The sequence below is a fragment of the Anolis sagrei genome, chromosome 6 (assembly GCF_037176765.1).
Source record: "Anolis sagrei isolate rAnoSag1 chromosome 6, rAnoSag1.mat, whole genome shotgun sequence".
Classification (NCBI taxonomy): Eukaryota; Metazoa; Chordata; class Lepidosauria; order Squamata; family Dactyloidae; genus Anolis; species Anolis sagrei.
Genome location: NC_090026.1, coordinates 33,148,217 through 33,167,910, shown reverse-complemented (window position 1 = coordinate 33,167,910; position 19,694 = coordinate 33,148,217). Strand labels below are relative to the sequence as shown.

General features: G+C 43.9%; 3 protein-coding genes and 1 long non-coding RNA gene across 4 annotated transcripts in view; 1 reads left to right on the top strand and 3 right to left on the bottom strand.

Annotated features, from left to right (window-relative positions):
• HOXB3 (homeobox B3) overlaps positions 1 to 19,694 on the bottom strand; it is a 113,589-nt gene that overhangs the window by 91,818 nt on the left and 2,077 nt on the right. The gene's annotated exons all lie outside the window — the stretch shown is intronic.
• The window catches only part of LOC137097365 (uncharacterized), a 24,698-nt gene continuing 6,471 nt past the window's right edge, over positions 1,468 to 19,694 (top strand). Inside the window, exon 1 of the long non-coding RNA XR_010910159.1 lies at positions 1,468 to 1,544. This is a non-coding gene — a long non-coding RNA (uncharacterized lncRNA). The remainder of the gene's footprint in view (positions 1,545 to 19,694) is intronic.
• Positions 3,521 to 7,324, bottom strand: HOXB5 (homeobox B5). Its single transcript, XM_060780873.2, has 2 exons — positions 6,491 to 7,324; positions 3,521 to 4,848 (listed from the first exon to the last, which is right to left on the bottom strand). Exons 1-2 carry the CDS (start codon positions 7,191 to 7,193, stop codon positions 4,601 to 4,603), a joined length of 951 nt encoding a protein of 316 aa, XP_060636856.2. The 5' UTR covers positions 7,194 to 7,324; the 3' UTR covers positions 3,521 to 4,600.
• Positions 9,830 to 14,334, bottom strand: HOXB6 (homeobox B6). The gene is made up of 2 exons (XM_060780868.2): positions 12,891 to 14,334; positions 9,830 to 10,823 (listed from the first exon to the last, which is right to left on the bottom strand). The coding sequence occupies exons 1-2, from the start codon at positions 13,324 to 13,326 to the stop codon at positions 10,564 to 10,566; spliced, it is 696 nt and encodes a 231-aa protein (XP_060636851.1). The 5' UTR covers positions 13,327 to 14,334; the 3' UTR covers positions 9,830 to 10,563.

Below are 19,694 nucleotides of genomic sequence, written 5' to 3'. Positions count from 1 at the left end.
ATTTTGAAATTAAATCTTGTTCTAAACCACCTTATACTTCACTGGTAGGAGAAAAAGCAAATTGTAAATAATATAAATACATTATTAAAAGACAGCACCTATTACCAAATCTACTGCAGAATGAATTGTTACTGTGCTAACCTGGTTTACAGTTCTGGTTTAGGTTGGTTTACTCGGAAGGAAGGCTCCAGGGCTCAAAGAAGGGAGGTCTTATCTCTTGAGTGTGTGCATAGACCTGCATACAGCCAGACATGCCTGTTTCTTTGACATGTACGGAATGCAGCTGTCATTTTGCAATCCTAAGCCTGAGGCTACAGTCTTATCTGGATCCCAGATCCTACACAGTCCCTTGATATGGAAGCAGAGTTCTCACAAACCCAAAGCAAGAGAAAGAGATGTAGCATCGAACCACTTCTACCCTGATCTCAAGCGTGTTGTAACCCGAATTGGGCTGATCAGAAACAACAGAAAAGAAAGAGGAAAACAAATCCGCAGATTCTAAACACAAATATTTCAGAAGCAAATAGATTCATGCCCAATGTTGGATGTTTGCTTGGCAAGCAATCCTTAAAAGGAAGGTTTCTAAAAATGCTACCAGTCATTTGCTACCTATTCAAGTTCTGAGTAAGGCCCTTTCATAAAAGTATTTGCCAATTCGCTTTATCGTGAATGCTTATCTATATCTATTTGTAGCTGGGGACATGGCACACACACATATATGAACTAAAGCTCTCTTCTCCCCAAAGAACCTTCTAGTGCTTCCCATTATTAATTTATTTAAGTGGAGCTGGTGAGACTTTGTCCCACGAAAGAAAGCAATCCTACACGTCTATACTCCGAAGTGAGGTAAGCAAGTATAGAACTGCACCCTACCTACTTAACCAATTGATCTCTGCAGGCCTATATAGGAAGCAGACCTTATTGTGGTTTGAGTATTGCACTAGGACACTAGAAAATCAGGGTTTAAATCTTCCACAAGCCTCGAAACCCCAGTGATAGTCAAGTCAAGGTCTCTCGGCCTTTGCAAAGGCAAATCTCCTCTGGAAAAATATCTTGTCCCGTAAGTCTGGGTGGTCTTGAAGGCACATAACAGCAATAAAGTCTGGTTGACCCTTGTGGGAAGGGTGGGTTTTATTTCCAAGAAAACATAGATCACAGAGGATCATACATGCAAGACCCGGGGACAGGACTAAGGACTGTCTTTCCTTTCCTTAAGGTTGACGCAATACCGTGCTTTGTGCCACAAGCAGCAACAAGTAGGGAACTACAAGTCATGCTGAAGAAAGGAGGGAAGAGGACATAATCGGGTTTGAAACTGGGGGAGAGGGTAAACGCACAGGCCAAGATACATTTCCAAAGTCTCAAGATCCGTGGGAAAAGGGCGGTTCCCAAACTCCCCTAAGTAGGTATATAGGTTGACAAATAAATAAATATAGGCGCCTTATAGTACGTCTTATAGCATTCTTCAAAGACAAGAGGCGAGGAGGAGGACGAGGGGGGGGGGGGTTTGAAATCCGCATGCAACTTCACCCATTCTGTCGAAGGTAGGTCGTAAAAATCAATCCTCCTGATTTTGATGGGGCTCTTTCCTAAGCAAAGGAGCTGAAACCTTTGACAGCAATAGTCTCCCAAGAACTGAATGGCTCCTCTATGTACTTTACGAGGCTACACCTACTCTCTCGCGCTTACATACACTCGCTAGTAACAAAACATTGGACTACCCCTTACTGGCATGTCTATTCATCTTTACAAGATACTTCTGAGTTTCTCCTTTCTTACGCTAATCCTATACTTGCATGTTTTGATAAAGAAGCCTTGTAGGCCAAGTGGACTGCAACACTCGGGCCAGTTGCCTCCATTTGGAAGTTAGGAAGAGAAACGGGTTACAGCCCTCCCCCCCTTCAGCCCCGCTCCCGTTCGCCCAATTTATAACCACCACCTAGCCCTTTAAAACTCATTTGAGCAGATAGTATTACAAGAGAAACTTACTTTTCGGTTAGCAGCTTCTAAGTCCTCTGTCGAGTAAACACTGAACCATCAATGCCTCCTATTCCAGCCAAGGAGAAGCCTTTATCTGCTGGGAAAATGTGCTCTTCCATTCCTGCCCCCTTCCAAGCCAAAGCAAGGCAGTTAAAATGTCACTTAACATTCTGGAGAATGTGAAATATATTGTACATTGTCAACTCCCCAAAACCATAAAACTAACTTTATGGACCTCACGTGACTTTTGAGAGCCAGTGAGGGGTATCTGGCTGAGGTCTGGGCGATTTTTACGATCTAACTTCTAGATAAAACCCTATCCATTTGACATCTTAATGTCACAGCCACTTTTGGTATACTTACTTACTTTTGCTAAGGGTAAAATATGTGTGTGCGTGTGTTTCTGCCTGTCTGTGTGCCTTTGTGTGTTCAGGAGAAGGCGAGAAAATGGGTTGTTTTGGGAAATGACAACTCGCACCTCAGCCCTCTCAAAACCCTTTCAGAAGTAACCCAAGAGTTCGGGGTAAGTTTATAAGACCGATTTTACTTCCTTCCAGAGAGACAGATCTGAACTATGATTTAAGGGTTGCTGCAACTACTAATTTCCTTGTTGCTGAAAAAGTAAGAGTTTAATGATAGTGCTTTGATGGAAGGGTGGCAGAGGGAGGGGAGGAGGAGAAAAAGAAAAATGGGTCGTAGATTTGTTTAGTCTGAAAGCTGCTCTTTTACAAACAACATGGAAGTAAAGGCAATTGTGATTTTCACTGTTGAGTCGAAGGCTGTGTGTACACCCATATGTAAGGCATTGATGGCAATATCATATCGATAATAACATCTAAGTTGGTAAGAGGATAGCATACTCAGCACTGTAGTTCAGAAGGTTTTTTGCAAAATGTTATATGCTGAGTTCCATTTTCTACTCTCGAAAAGGCTTGGTTTTTGGACTTTCAGGCTGCATCTCTTGGAGGCAAAGGCCAGGGAAAGATATGGGGACTTGACTGTCCAGAGCAAAGGGGTGCGCGTGAAGGAAGGAGGCAAAGTTTTGAGAAGCTGGGTTGTTGTGAGTTTTCCCGGGCTGTATGGACATGTTCCAGAAGCATTCTCTCCTGACGTTTCGCCTGCATCTGTGGCAGGCATCCTCAGAGATATGAGGTCACATAGATGCAGGCGAAACTTCAGGAGATAATGCTTCTGGAACATGTCCATACAGTTCGGAAAATTCACAACAACCCAGTGGTTCTGGCCATGGAAGCCTTCGACAACTTTGGAGAAGCTCACAACTGGCTTGTTTTCTTTTTCTCTGGGATGTGTTTTCCTGTTGTATTTCTGGCCATTTTGCATCCTTTATTTGGAAATTTTGGGAGAAATACTCCCTAAGACAACTTGGTAGATGGGCCATGCAATGTGAGGAGACCCTTTCTGTGTGTGCAACTCTCCCCCCCCCCCCCCATCCACCCACCCACCTCCAGAGTGTGTCAGAGCAAACTTTTAGGACCGAATCTTTCCCACCTCGTGGTCTAAAGAAACACAAAGAAGGGTATTTTTCTGGCCAGGAGAAACGTTTATTTGACTTCAAGTTAAGGCTACAAACGGATACGAAAAGCGTTTTGGCGAAGATGGAAACAAGCAGCTAGACATGACAAATGCCATTGGAGACACACAGAACACTGAATTCACCCTGCCCACTAAAACGTCCTATTTAGTCACCGCAGAAATATTTCTAGTATTTACAAACATTTTGAACATAACTATGGTTGGTCCAATCGTATACCCTTTTAAAGTGAACTTCACTCACATTTAATTTATTTTTTTCCCCAAAAACAAAAAAAAAGAAGTTTCAGAACTGGCCTGAGATCAAAACAAGGCCAGGAAATAAGAACCAAATCACAGACTTGACAACTTCAAAGACAGAAAGATACATGAGCTTATAGATATAGATATAGATATAATGTATTTTTTAAAAGGCCAAAAAAATGGTTGTGGTTGATCTTTTTGACTTTTTTCATTTCCTGCTATGGATCTTGCAGGACTTGAGCAGAAGGAGAAAAAGTGGCAGGCTCCCTACCTCCCCAAAAGCCACGAACTTTTAAAGAACCCATCCTTTCCTTCTCCTTAGCAGTTTATAAATAAGTTATAACATTTAGCTTAGCACATTAAAAAACCCCAAAATTAAAAAAAGGACATGCCAACTTCTTCCAGAAAGTCTCATTTAGCACGGACACAGACATTTAGAACACCTAAAGCATTAAAGAAGCCTCTGGAAATAACTTTATTATTATTATTATTATTAAGTTTAATTTAAAAGTGGGAAGGGGAGGAAATCTCAGCAGGAGGACACAGTCCTGGAATAACAGTACCACGGAAATTGTTTAATAATAATAATAATATATTTTAAAAAAATCAATAGCATGCTGAATGGAAAGTGCTTCACTTTACAGTACTCCAGACTTTCAAAACAAAAGGAAAACACCACTCGGTCGCTTTGTTTGCTTGCTTGCTTTGCTTTAAACTTTCTTACCCTCTTTCTTGCCTTCTTTCTGCGCCCTCCCCACCCACCCAGCCCCACTTTCTCGCGCCCCACATCTATTTCTGAACCTTTCCTTCTGGGTAAGACATATTTTTATGGCTGGAAAGCACTGCCACCAGACGCTAAACTCATGCTTTTGAGTTTGTTGTCTTTCTTCCACTTCATCCGCCTGTTTTGGAACCAGATTTTGATCTGTCTTTCCGAGAGACACAAGGCGTGCGCGATTTCTATTCGCCTTCTGCGGGTGAGGTAGCGGTTAAAGTGAAACTCCTTCTCCAGTTCCAAGGTCTGGTAACGTGTGTACGCCGTGCGGGCTCGTTTCCCATCCGGTCCAGTCATATCTGAATCATAACAACAATAACAACAACACATGGGCAACATTTGGGAGTCTGTTCGCTGTGTCTTTCTTTACATGTCATGTCAGAGAAGCGGCTCATCTCTTTCCTATCTCCTTTGGAAAGGCTGCATGCAAGCAAACTCTCACCCAGCTCTTTCCTGCATCTTTTGGAAAGCTTGGCTTCCCTTTGCTAAGCCTGGTTACAAACTCTCACCCAGCTCTTTCTTTCTCTGGTTGCCCATATCTTTCCTAACTCACACCTCACTATCTTGATGTTGCTTTTTCAACCCATCCTAGGTTTCTTGCGTCCCTTCTTTGAAGACTGTGGCCTCCAGTCTGGATCCAAGTCTCTCTTTCTGTCTCTCTTTGTAACCTTGGCCTCTTGTCCTCCCTCCTGTCTCTCTTTTGCATCCACATTTCCCCCCTGACTCTGTGACAGCTTTCCAAGGCTAGAAGCCCCACTATTTGGGGAGTCTGCCCCATAGTTTTCAGTGTTTCTCCAGTTCAGGGAGACACTATTTCCACGTTGGAAGTGTCGCCTCTCATACTCTCCCCATTCTTGGCTTCTCAATCGATGCTAATAGATGGCGAAAGGGAAAGGCAGGAAGAGGCTCCCTGGACATTGGGGTGCACCTCCACTGTCTCCCCCTCTTCCTCAAACCGTCTCCCCTCCCCCATGTGACCTCCCTTCCGGAAGAATCAAAGCCCCAATACAAATGCAGAGGGGCTTGGGTTGGCTTTCGCCAGCCCCAGAGAATTTGGCAGGGACGTGTTAAACTAGTCGATATCCCCTCACTCTTCCTCGCTAACAACCCCTTTGAAATGTCTTGCATTCATTTTTGCTGGGTGGAGAAGGGGAGGGAGAGGCAAAGTCTTCGCCATTATTGTCACAACCACCGCTACATCTGGGTGGAAGAGTAGGGTGTTGGGGGAGAAAGAGAGAGAAGCTCGGCAGATCCATCTGTGACCCTTAAGGCTGCTTTTTACCTCTCACTATTTCTTCCTCGTGGTGCCTGTGAAATGCATACATATGGTAGTATTTGCGCCTGAGCAACCTTCTCCCTTCTCCCAACCCATTCCATGGAGACACTATTTAAAAACCCACTTCTCTCTAAATTGTATTTATTATTATTATTATTATTATTATTATTATTATTATTATTCCCCCTCTTTCAGAAAAGAAGAAAGGGGTTTAGATGGGTGATATAAATAATAATAATAATAATAATAATAATAATAATAACTATTATTATTATTTCCCTTCTTTCAAAAAGGAAGAAAGAGGTTTAGGTGGGTGGTATTATTATTATTATTATTATTATTATTACTATTACTATTTCCCCTCTTTCAAAAAGGAAGAAAGAAGTTTAGATGGGTGGTATTATTATTATTATTATTATTATTATTATTATTATTATTATTATTTGTATCACCCATCTAAACCCCTTTCTTCCTTTTTGAAAGAGGGGGAATTAACCCCAGATAGGAAATCCCAAGACAGGGAAATGCAAGAGGAGACAGGAAGGGAAGCCAAGCCTTTTCTCGCTCCCAAAGACCCAGGCAGGAGGTCTGTGCAGTCCCCCAATTCCTTCCCACCCCCCACAATCTGACCCATTTAATGAAAACACGAATAAAGGCGCCTGTACCGTGGCTAATGTGAAGTTTCCGCATCCAGGGGAATATCTGGGGGCTCTGTCCTTCGGCGGCGTTGGCGTTGGGGGCGTTGGCGTTGGGGGCGGCCAGGGGCTCGGGCGGAGCTCGGGCGCCGTTGCTGCTGTTGTTGTTGCCGCCTTGAGAGCCGCTCTCCTCGGCTCCGGAGGACGCGCTGGTCTCGTCGATCTCGGGGAAGCTGGCGGCGACTGCGGAGCTCACGGAGGCGGAGGTGGCAGCCTGGTCGGCGGGCGCTTTGCCTCCATGGCTCTCGCCGTTGTTGTTGGCGCCGACGACGGTGCTCCCTCCGCCGCCGCCGTTGCTGGTGCTGCTGCTGCTGTTGGTGGTGCCGTTGCTGCTGTTGTTGTTGCCGCCGCCGCCGCTGCCGGTGCAAGGGAGGGACTCCGGCGAGGACAAGGAGCAGCTGGACGCCTGGCGGAACCGGCTCTCGGGCGAGGCTTGGGCCGGGAAGGCGCGGGTGCCCTCGGCCACCCTTCCGAAGTGGCTGGAGGACGAGGCGGAGCGGCCGACGCTCAGATCCATCCCATTGTAGTTGTATCCGCCGTAGGAGCCGGCGTGCATGTTGCCTGGATCCCTATAAGATCCGTTCATGGAGCTGCCGGTCCCATAATTTAGCAGCTGATAGTCTGGGGCATTAGGATAGCGTCCTGAGAACGAGTTTACAAAGTAGGAACTCATTTGGGGTTGTATTTTTGGAGGGCTTGATTTGTGGGGCGCGTGGTCGTTATAACCCCTGTGCTTGAGGATTTATGATGTATTAATGAATTATAGCGATGCACTGTACTTCGTTTTTGCTATGTATGCGGCCAAATATGGGGGTGGGGTGGGGGGTGCGCGTTTGGGAGTCACGTGCTTTTGTTGACCAGTCGTAAATTCTCACTGATGACCTCAAGAGGCAATTCATGCTCTATGGTTACAAATAATGACGATCCGAGAATCGTTAGGCCCATGTCAATGCGCCGCTTCCAAAAGGGGGAGGAAAGGGAGGGGGAGGAAGCTGCCGGGAGAAATGGCGCCTTGTTGGCGGAGCACGCCACCTACTGGGCAGAGGCGGAGTTGCAGGCAGGGAGGAGGGCTCGCCCAAGTGATTGGGGAGAAAAAAGGAAAGAAAGAGAAAGAAAGAAAGAAAGAAAGAAAAGAAAAGTGCTCTCTTTTTTGTCTCCTTTCTTTAAAAAAAATAAAAGATTTCTCCTACCTAACAGTCTGGCTTCAGCTTCTTTGAGTTCTCTGATCTCTTTTTGAAGACATCCTGCCTCTTTGAACTGAGTCCTTTCCTTTCTTTGACATTGACTGCTCAAAACATACTATTATTAGTCATATCAGTATTAGTCTTACTTGTAGTAGTAATTCCTGTGTTAATATCGAATTAGGATCTCAATGCCTTGAGAGTTTTTTATTTTGAGGAAAGATTTCAGATAAGAGAATATATATTGATCAAAAGAGAGAATATTTAGAAACCTATCCGCCTCCATCCTTCCTTCTTTCCCTTCTTTATTCCCCCCACTCAGGCTGTTGATTCTGTAGTCACTTCCTTACCTGAAAGTAAATTCAATTGAACTCAATAGCACAGCTTTCTGAATAGACATATATAGTGAATGCAGAGTGATAACTTGCTGCAGAGGAGCTGACTTTCAGAATTCAGCTTCTTAATATTGCTTTTCACTACAAAATTCACTTCATAAGCCTCATGGTAAGTGCTAACGCCTTTATTACCAATACTACTAGTAGTAGTACATTTCAGATGTCTATTGTGTAGATTTCAGCAAGGGTAGGAAACAATTCCTATTAAAACTAGGCATCCTCTGTCCTTATGAATATAATTTTTGTAGTATGAACAGGAGAACCAAAAATCTGTTGGATGTCGCCAAGGAAGGGTGTCTTCACCCTTCATCAAAGCTGCAAATAAAGGTTTGATAGTAATCAATCCTGTAAAAGAAGAAGAAGAAGAGGGGGACAGGTTGGTGAGGAAAAGCTTCGCCTTGCCAAATACTGTGGAAATGCTTTCCCCGTCTCCTTCTTCCAAGACCGTTCAGGAATTTCTAAAAGCCAGCCTGCAAGTCATTTGAAATTATGAGCCATATTGAAAGTGACATATAATTATAATAATTACGGTCAATGAAAAGAGTAGCAATAAGGATAAGTGTCCTGCAGCTGCGAGGCTTCTGCATGAATTGATGGTTTAAATGCCTGTTCATTACAACCAGATTTTTTTTTTTTGGTAATCTGCTAAGGAAGGATGCTTATCTACCTGTGCATTTGAGGTATTTTAGACTCTGGCCAATTTCCCTTGCCTGCCTTTCCTCTCAACATCATTTCAAAAAATGCGACAGAAGAGAAAGCCAGAAACAATTGCCACCATTTGCTTTCAGAGGAGAAGAGACAATGACAATTAGGTGAACAGTAGTAAATATTTCACTTTCTTCAAGGAATCTTTCCAGAGGAATTCTCTGGAAGGTTGTCTAAACACGGAAAAGCACAACATCGACAGTAGTAGCAACACAAAGCAGCATAAGGGAGGGGGCTGAAAAGAGGGGTGAGATTCCACCTCTGGAAAATGCTTAGTATTTCAATTGTTCAGTTTTCTTCCTTCCTGAAAAAAGCTCACTGCACAGAACGAGGATTGACTTGTAATCCCACATTTCATTTAATTGAGGTTTCTGTAGAAATGCTGTTTAGTTGTATGCGTTTGAAGGAACGTAGAAGTGGATCCAGTGATTTAAAAGGGGTTCAGAAACATAAGATGTCTTTTAGCAGATGTAGGACGGGGGCATGCTGATAGCTTAGTGTGTGTTTTTAATTTATTGCATATGTGGTGAATTTTCCTCTTCACTCTCCATAACTCTTTTCTGGTGTAATAAAATAATAATAATAATAATAATAATAATAATAATAATAATAATAAATACAACAGTCAGCAAAGTGATCTTGTCTGCTGTGGACTCATCTTGTTGTGTTTCTAATAATAATAATAATAATAATAATAATAAATCTGCTTTAAAGTTACATGTGAACTCCCAAGATATTCTGCTGAAAAGGTCTTCCCTTTAAGATTAGGCTGGAAAATAGGGAGTGGATGGAGGTATGCCAAATTTATCTACTAGTTTTAACTTCTGGGAGGCTTACATAACTGTTTGACTAGCCAGGTTAAAGAAAGAACTTCTATCAAGAGCTGTACTTTATTTTTCTTTTCTTTTATTCTTTCTGTTTGCCTTTCAAATAATGTAGGTAGATCAATTTCACAGAGAGGAAGGAAAAGGGTGGGGGAGACCCAAATATCCCCAAATATGAATGTGGCAAGTGGTTTTCTCGACATGTTTGTTTTTTTATATATTTATTAGAGGATTTAAAATCTCCATTTCTAACACAAACTACAAACACAACACTGTACAAAACTGTAATAAAATAAAACAAGGCAAAAACAAACAAACAAACAACACCCCTCTTTGTTTATTTAGGTAGTCATTGTTCTTTCCTTTTCAATAGATTTTTTGTCTTTAAAAACCAAACCAAAACCCCTGAAATGGTGAAGAACCTAGGGTTTGATTAACTTAAAAAAAAAACAAACCCAACCCAACAACATATAATAAGGAAAATCGTGCATGAGACTTTGTTTTACAAAATGAAGACAACCAACACCCCCCAAATCTGACACATATATTGCAGCACCTCCACTTAAATACAAGAGTTAGCAAGAATGCCAAGAAGGACACCCAAAGTTGTGTTCTTTTGTTTTCACAAAATCCATTTGTGGTGTGGCGGAAAGGGAGGAGAAGGGCTATAGAAAGGGTAGGGACATAAAAACTGGTCTAGAAGCTTGTTTATGACACGACAGATTACTAGATGAGGGTGCAAAAGGAAGCTGGGCCAACATTTCCATACAGTCTTGGGTATTATTATTATTTTTTACACAAATGGTGCCTCGGTTGTGCCTGCCCACCCATTTCCCCTCCTTTTGGGGGAGCTCCCACAACTGTTGCAATTTTGTTGCTGTTGCTTTCGTCCTCCTTCTTCATATTCTTTCTCTTTCTCTCCTCTTTCCTTTGCTGTCTCATTCCGTCGTTTTCTCCTCTTCTTCCTCGGCGCTCAGCTGGGTGGAGTTGAGGAGCTTGTTCTCCTTTTTCCACTTCATCCTTCGGTTCTGGAACCAGATTTTGATCTGGCGCTCCGTCAGGCACAGCGCGTGGGCGATCTCGATCCGGCGGCGCCTGGTTAGGTAACGGTTAAAGTGGAATTCCTTCTCCAGTTCCAGGGTTTGGTAACGGGTGTAGGTCTGCCTCCCCCGCCTGCCACTCGGCCCAAAGGAAGAACCTGGGGAGGGAAGGAAAAACAAGGAAGGGCGGATGGGACAGTGGAACATTGACTGGAGTTTCATAAATGCATTACAATAGGTTCTTGTACGTATATGTGTGTGTATGTGCACCGGGAGAGAGAGAGAGGAGGTGTTCCTCCAATCATTTCCCTTCTTCTTCTTCCTGTGACACCCCCTCCCTTCCAAGTTCAGTCCTCCAGCTTCTCTGTTCAGGGTATAAACCAGCAAATGGGGGAGGCAAAGAAAAAGCAATAGATTTCTCCCAGAACAGAACCAAACAAATCTCAAAGCGTCTCCCTTTCACTTGGTACTTTTCGAAGCCCAAATGCCTCCTGTCCCAGCGCTCTGTTTGTACAGTGTGTGTGTGTGCAAACCCATCCTAGCCCATCCTCTGGAATCACAGTCCCACTGTGCCCCCAGCAGTCTCGTCTGGAAAGCGACCAGCCTCACCATGCAACTACTATTGGTTGGTGTGTACCCCCCCCCCTTCTTTAAAGATAAGAGGAAGGGGGGAAACTTTAGGAGAACGGTTCTGTGGGAAGTGGAAAACTTGCATAGTCTGCTTGATAAGGCCTCTTTCCTCCTGCAGGAAGTTCCTATCCACTTCTTCCTGCCTTGTGGATCCTAAATTTGGTGGACTCCAAAGTCTACTGACTTGGAAACAGACCTCGAGTTTGCTCCATGCGACATTGATTCTGGAAGGAACATCTTCCAAATCGGGTCGAACTAAGCCTCAAAACCAACGCCACCTTAACTGGGGAGAAAAGTCCACTGGAGATCGGCTGGTCCAAGTAGGACTCACTTCGATGTTAGTGCTAGTGGGATGTAATGGCGCATAGAAATCAATGAGACTTGGCTTCCTGGCTGATGTGTTTTTAGGGTCGCAGTGAAAAGCTGGCAGGGTTTGGCCCTGGGAGGGAACCGAAAGCCCCCCTCCCTTTGCCCACTCTTGTATCTGAGGGGAAAATGAAGGTTGGAAGTTCTCAATTTCTCCTCTGCCTTCACCCCTCTCTCATTCTGGGCAGCCCTCTTTGGCCCTCTTCCTTTCTATCCCAGGAAACGTTCTGCACTGTGTATCCCACCTTCTCTGCCTTTTATTTCTGTGCGTCCCCTCCCTCCTTTATCAGCAACTGTAATAGATTGGAGAATTTATGGAAGTGTATCGATTCTCTCTCACATTCCTCCCTCTCCACCCCCTGGGTCAGGAATTTTAGAGCCTGGCGGCACATTATAATACATAGGGACAGGAGGACAAGGACGAGCTGTTAGCACGTCTTGATCTTTTCCTAAAAAATAATTTCCATGGAAAATAAAACGCACCTGGAGGGAACCGCCGATGGCAGAAGAAGAAGAAGGTGCGGGATTCGTGGGAGGAGGAGGAGGAGGGAGGGGCAGGGAGTGAAAGAGAAACTATGAGCAACTCCTCTTCAGACAGGCATTTCATTATGCCTGAGTTTCATTAAAAATGTAGCTCATTCCCTTCAAATATTTAAAACCTTTTGACATTAGTCAAGCGGCTGGGATTAAAGCCTGCACTCTTTGGGACTGGAAAGGGAAGCGGTGGAGGGGGAAAGGAGGACCAGGTTCGTTACAATAACGCAGGAGGGGGACTCCAGCAGAACCCGGATCCCATCCCCTGCATGTGTGTGCGTGATGTGTAAAACTACCTCAGACAGGCCACGTAAATCACTCCTGGAGAGTGACAGCTAACAAGCCTTTCCGCTCCATCAAGAGTCTCCGGACTTTGTTTGGATGCAGAAAGTTAGGGAAAGAAACGAACCAAGTGAAAGGGGGGGACACAGCCTGCCCCTTCTTTGCCTCCCCTTCCTCAAAAAAACCAAAACAAACAGGCACAGATGACACGGGAATGATCTGAAGTGGGAGAAAAGTTTGGAGAAAGTTTTCCTTCTCTTCCAAACCAGACTTGGAGGGGAAGTGAGATGGGGAGGACATTTCCTGTTTAGGCATGGGGTGCAAAGATGTCTCTCTCTGTGTGTGTGTCCCAACCCTGTCTCCCTCTGAAAGTCACGAGTCCCCGAAAAGTCCAGAGTCAAGGGCAAACTTACTGTTGCAGGAGTTCATCCTCTGCATCCAGGGGTACACGGGGGTCGAGCACTTCTGGTCGTCGCTGTCCCCGAAGACGTGTTTGCTTTGGGAGCAGTCGGACTTCCTGCCCGACTCCTGCCCGAACTGAGCCGGGTCGTCCAAACTGGAGAGGGAGCAGGCGGAGGTCTCTTTCTCCCGGTAGAAGCCCGGGGGCGTCCCGTAATCGCAGGCGGCGGGGCTCCGGCTGTAAGGCGCCCCTCCGTTGGCTTGCTGGTAGTAAGGCGCGCCGGGGTAAGCCTTCTCTGGGACGCCGCCGGCCCCAGGTCCATAGGTGGCGGGGTAGTGCCTTAAAGGGTCCGCGTACCCAGTGGGATACAAGGGCAGCTGTCCCAGGAAGGGCTCCTGGCCCCCGGCTAAGCTCACCGGGAAAGTGGAGTTGACGAAATAAGAACTCATTGGAAAATTAATAATAATAATAACAACAATAATGATAATAATAATAATGCAGAAGAGCAGAACCTGCTCTTTCCCGGGGTCTTTATGATTTGTTGCGTTTTATAGTCCAAGCGGTTTAGCTATTAGCAGTATATGGGAGATTGGGTTTTAGCTGAAGGGGGATGGCCGCGTGCCAACCAGGGACATAAGGAAAGAAAACCATCTGATCAGGCGCTGACCAATCGCAGGAGCCGAAGACGCCGAAATCGCACCCTGGAGGGGTTCGCTTTGCACAGGGGACCCCCCTAGAACAAACCAGCCACAGCATCTCCGCCACCAACAACCATCACTTTCCAACAACAGAGAGAGCGAGAGAGAGAGAGAGAGAGAGAGAGAGGAGGGGAGGGGGGAAACACTCCCAAACGCACCCCCCCTCCTTCCACCTATCCGAGCTCAACCCTCAGATATACACAAACCCACACCTTCAAACCCATGCTCCCCCTTTGAGCCATATATAGTCGTTCTCTCAGAGATAAGATCCATCCCTACGAATCGTTTTGGAGTTTCCTTTTAAAACAAAAAGAGGAGTAAATAAATAGAGGAGGAGGAAGAGGAGGAAAAGGGAAGTGTGGAAGCACAAACGAGGGAGGAGATGAGCCTGGTTGCGAATGTGGAGAGGCGAAAGGAGAGAGGGAAAAGGGGGTCTCTCTCTCTTTTCCTTTGGAAAAAGTTTGGTCCATTTCAGCGTGTTTATAGGGTGGGTTTGGAAAGTAAGGGGGACCTCTACACACACTCACACCGGTAGCAAAAGAAGGAGGAAGCCTCTATCTTTGGAGGAGGAAAAGTTCAAAACTCCCCTTCCCCTTATTTTTTTTATTTTTTTTGGAGTAGGTCTAACCTATCCGGAGTATCCTAAAAATAACTTGAATCCTGTTCCTAGTGAAGGATGAAGGGGAATTCCTTTTCCAAGCTCCCCTCCTTTCATTCCACCTGATTTTCTCCATTAAATTTACCTAATGGGTTGAAATGGCGCGCGTGGGGGGGGGGAGCGTGTTTACATTTCCACGCGTGTCCCTTTGGTCGCCCCGGCCCGTACCGTTTTATGAAGTCCGGAAGAGGAATGGATCGAAGGACAGAGCTCGAAGGAAGAGTCCGTATATCTGTCTTCCCACAACTGTGCCCTCTTGCGTTTTTTATGCTGGCGGCGGGGCTTTGGACAGTTTAGAGTTAAGGAGAGCTAAGGCTGGTCTGGCGGCCGAGAATTCTCCTTTATTGATCACCCAGCATCGAAACCCAATAGGTAAGGCGACAGCGATTGGTCATCGAGTAAATGATATATATGGCCCTATGGGTCGATATAAGGTGAGCCCCTCGTGAGGGAGTTTGGGGCGGAAGGGTTTGTTTTTGTCTCGAAACTCGGAACTGATTGAAGTGGCTCAGAAATCAGAATTCGGTAGAATACCTTGTATTTCAAAAATGAATGAAAGGGTCATGATTATTTCACAAGTTCCTTTCCAAGTCACCGGTTCACCCTGGTGAAGAATTCCCTTCACTATAAGGCAACTCAAATATGTTGCCTTCCCCTGACTTCGACTTTATTTCTAGACTCTCTTATACTTCGAGAAATCTTTTCCAAATGGTCCAACTGTAGACTTGAGTGGCCTGTCCCTTTCTCTGTTGTGTTTGCCTTCGTTCTGCTTCTTTCTTTTCTGTGAGACGTCTAAAGTATCCTGAACCGTCAAAACTAGGTTGTTGTGAGTTTTCCGGGCTGAATGGCCATCTTCCGGAAGCATTCTCTCCTGACGTTTCGCCTGCATCTATGGAAGGCGATACCTCACGACTAGCTTTGAAAGTTGTAAATATATGCCTCTAATTTAGCCCAGTTTTTGATGGTCTGAATTGAGGTCGATGTCGTTGCAAATCTGGACAAATGAAGTTGTAATCCAATCTACCTATCTATCACCCGTCTATTACAGAAGGTTTAATCTCATAGGAAGGATTCTCTACCCAAAAACACATGGCAACATGACAACCCTCCCCCCATGAGCGATGCGAATTTTCTCTATGGAGGATTAAAGAGTCATGAAATGCTACTGGATTGCGATTTGATCTCTTACAAGTTTCAGTTTTAATGACAAGGAAGTCCTCACGGTTTCACTGCCGCCATGCATTTAGAATTGAAGGAAATAACAAGGAAAGGAAGTGGTTTTTTTAAGGTCTCTCTTGCACACACACATGCAGCAAACACACCTCTTCTGGTTTATATACTACGAGTTCCTCTCGATTTTTTTTCTTTCCTCCCCTTTTGTGTGGAGAATATACCCAAACTTTAAACAGCTCTTTCCTAGTGGGTGAAAACAGAAGGAACTGGAAAGCAGGAGAGAAAGAAGAGGGAAATCCAACCTCACCCCCTTTTCTCATTGAGTTGTTTGAGAAAGATACAACCTTTCAGGCTCTTGTTTGGAAACTTTGACATATCATATGTGAACAAGTGTACCTGGATTAAGGCACGAGTTCTTGGCTGCTTGGTGGTTAGATAAGTGAGTAACTGTGCTACTTGTTTTTAACTTGTGTTAGTTTAAAGGGGCTGCTGGATGTGTGTACATGAATATATATATATATATATATATATATATGTTTGTGTTGGGAGAGGAATTATGGAATTAAAAACAAAAAACCCCCAAAAAATAAACCAACCAGAATGTAATGTTGAGACATTAAGGAAATCTTTAGAGGTAATTTTTAAACTAGTAGAGTTTACCAGGTATAGGAAGTTCAAGAAGCTCATATATCCATAGATTATAGATTATCTTGTTTTTAGCTGCAGACTCTTCTACAAGACCTTAAATCCTTGTGCCAAATTGAGAAGGTCTTCTGGTGTATCAGTGCTGGGTCTCCTGGCCCATATCTCACTCCTGAAAACTTTTTATCTGTTTTTAAACTTTTGTAATTGTTTCCCCAGAAAAGGCCTTTAAAATAGTTATTAATTGAAATTCATCATTTGATATCCATCATTTAAATATTTATTTAAGAATATGTATTGTCAAACGCTTTCATGGCTGGAATCACTTGGTTGAGAGATTTCCGGAATCACTTGGTTGAGAGATTTCCGGCCTGTATGGCTATGTTCCAGAAGCATTCTCTCCTGACGTTTCACCCGCATCTATGGCCCGCATCTATGGCAGGCATCCTCAGAGGGTTTTTTGGAAGCTAGAAAAAATGGGTTTATATATCTGTGTAATGTCCAAGGTGGGCGAAATAACTCTTGTCTATTTGAGGCAAGTGTGAATGTTTCAAGGGAGTTTCAGGAAGGTGTGAATGTTTCAAAATATTATTTAATAATATTTCCCTTCCTACCCACTTTGCAAGGAAAGTTTGGTGTTCAGTTCAGTGGATACACATTCAAATCAGCGTTGTTGCTAATGTTTTCTTTGAAAATAATATATTGTCCAAAATCCAGTTTGAAAGGGAAAGTAGACTCTGACCTAAACTTAATTTTTGTGGAGCAGGAAACTGAAGTGTGGGGTTTGTAATCCTGAGGATATTGTTTATATGTGCCTTTGGATGTTGTGCCCCTGACATGTAAATGTTTGGCCCGGAAATATTTGGGATGAGGATGGAGAGTGAGAAAATAAATGTTTTGTTTACCTTTGCAGAGGGCATTTTAAAAAGCTGGCAACCTTCCCTCAATAGAATGTAAGGTAGTGTTGTTATTATGGCTGTGAAATGTTGTTATTATGGCTGTGAAAATATCCGAACCCCATCTTCCACTATTCTTGACTCATTTCTACACTGGGCCTCCAGGTTTGTTATCTGGAAACCATCTCCTAGCCGCTTCTATGAGGCCAAAGTAGTCTTTCATATTATCATATATTTTTTTGCCTGCAGCCTGTTGGTGGAGGAACAAGCGTTCCCCTCCCGAAGCCTCCTTCTGCCTCCGAGAATCCATCTTGGCCAGTGTGTGGCATAACTCAAATGGCAGGGAATAAATAAAGATTAAACGGATTTATTTACAACGTGTGCAGCCGGGGCTTTGTAGCTGGGGAAAGTACTTCAGGTTCCTCTCCCTCCTTCGCTCATTCCTGCCTTTTCCGCTTAGCTCAAGCCAACTTTACAAAGCAGGAGGGAGAGAAACAGGCGGCGGTGGGGAGGGGGGGGGGGAGAAGAGTGAGATAAATGACGGGATTAAAAGCAACACCCAAATATTTCTCTGGGCAGACACTGCTAGGCCGAGGAATCGCTTAGTGGCAAGAAGGAGGAGAAGGGAAGAAAGTTACAGCTAAAGTCATCCCGAATTTCTCAACCGAGATAAAAACGAGGTGGAAAAGAACAGAAAAGGAAGAATTCGGATTCTAAATAAACGTGGGGTCTGGAATGCAGCAGGAAGGAGGAGGAGTGTGAAACCAGCAGGGCGGTTGAGCAAAAGGAGACCTAAATTGGTCCCATAAACTGTAAAAGAAGGGGCTTTAAACACGTCCTCAACGCACATACTCTTCCCAAGCACATAACCACTGGCCAACACATAATAGAACAGCTTTACTTCGGATCTGGAAACTATTCACAAGGGAGTTCTGTTTTTGTCATCTGTGTAACCACAACTCTACCTAAGTGATTTCTTTTTTTGGTCCTCTGTATAACCGCAACTCTATCTAAATGATGTTTCCCCTTCACTACGTATAAAATAATAATCATCCTCGAAGGCTGGCTCATAAGGACATCCTATCCCTGTCTCTCTCACACATTACATTCCCTTTTCCTCTCTTCCCAAGCACATAACCATTTGGAACTTAATTTCCAGTCATTTACGTTTAATTTACCTGGCTTCCCCTGCAGTGTATAATAATCTTGTTAATGGGGTTACAGAAGGGAAAGAAAAACAGGGAGGAAAACGACCCTTCATTGTTTTATCAAAGAGTTTAGCTAATAATTAACCAAAAAAAGGGGGGAAATGAGCCTTTGGGGGTAACATTGCTTTCCTTTCCTTTTAACTCTCGCCATATTGTTTTATTGGTTTGACCGGAAAGGAGAGAAGGGATATGGGGGGAAGAGTATTTTAAATATGAATGGGGTTTTGAGCACAGGTTTATTTAGTGGGGTTTTTTCAAAAGGCAACAAAGCAAAGCAGGAATGTAGGAGCCTTGTGGGCTGAACTGAAGAAATGTTTTGATTGAAAGGAAGGAATAAGGGTAGGATCCTATGGGAAGTTCTCCCTTCCTACAAAGCCCTATTCAGTTTTATGGGACTTTTGTAGGAGAACTTCCTGGGCCTTCCATGGAACTGTAGATCCCAATTGAGGAGTTACTTTGGGGGGGGGCTGAAGAGAGGTTAGTTATAGAGCCTTTGTTTTCTTATCATTTAAGTTTGGTTGGCTTTGAGTGGACAAGAGGGAAGGAGAGATGGGAGGGAAGGAAGGAAGGAAATTGTTTCTAAACATATCACAATTTTTATGGAGTTAAGTTGGCAAAGAACCATCTCAGTATCCTCCTTCACTATTACCTTCATATCATTAGACTTTGGTTCACCGCTAGTAGTAAAAGTAAAGCAGTAAAGTATCACTCCAACCAATACATGACCACACACAACAACCCCAACGTGAGCATTTAGTTCCACACACTGAAATATTTGGTCATAGTGCCTGCCATTAGCCACTTACCCAACTGAACAGCCCTATCTTCTTTCAACACAAAGGTCTCCTTTTTATCACAGCGAGGCGCCAACAGTTCAATTCACAACGGTAGTGCAAAATCAGGAAGCCTTGCAAGTATTTCACAGACTTGAAAATGAAAACAAGGCCCTACTATAGCGGCTAGAGTTTTGAGAAAAAAATATCAAGCAGAGCAAATCTCTAAATCTGGATAAAACACATGGATGGAAATTCCCTTTAGCCTCTCTTTCCAAAACATGTGAAGCCATGCTGACTCCATCACAGGACAAACATACATTAAGGGTCGAAATTGAAAATCGTGGTCGAGTTAAACTAGTTTTCATGGGAAATTAATCAATGTAAACTTTACAATGTAAAGTCTGGAAACAAAACCGGGGAGTTCCACCCTTGGACGGTAGATGGCAGCAAACAGCACAAAATGAGCAAGTGGAGAAATGGTAAAGGCGAAGAAGCCCTTGCAAAAGAGAGAGAAACGGGGGCTCTTGTTTGGGAGGCGGGGAGACAAAACAACTTGGTCGTGTTTAGATGAGAGCAATTCCTTAATTCATTAAATGGATAAAACCACAAAGAATCTTTTTTTTTTTTACTGCACAGGAGATTGATACAAGTCTAGCGATATGAAACAGTCAGCGAATTGTGAATAAACAGATTTAGAAAAATGGCAGATAATTTACAGACAACACAATATATTAAATTTTAAATATATATTACACATATATATCAC

Coding starts and splice junctions, on each gene's coding strand:
- HOXB6 (XM_060780868.2), bottom strand. CDS start 13,326: ATGAGTTCTTATTTCGTCAACTCCACTTTCCCGGTGAGCTTAGCCGGG. Junction 10,824..12,890: donor GAGGATGAACTCCTGCAACA/GTAAGTTTGCCC, acceptor TTCCCTCCCCAG/GTTCTTCCTTTGGGCCGAGT.
- HOXB5 (XM_060780873.2), bottom strand. CDS start 7,193: ATGAGTTCCTACTTTGTAAACTCGTTCTCAGGACGCTATCCTAATGCC. Junction 4,849..6,490: donor GAAACTTCACATTAGCCACG/GTACAGGCGCCT, acceptor GTTATGATTCAG/ATATGACTGGACCGGATGGG.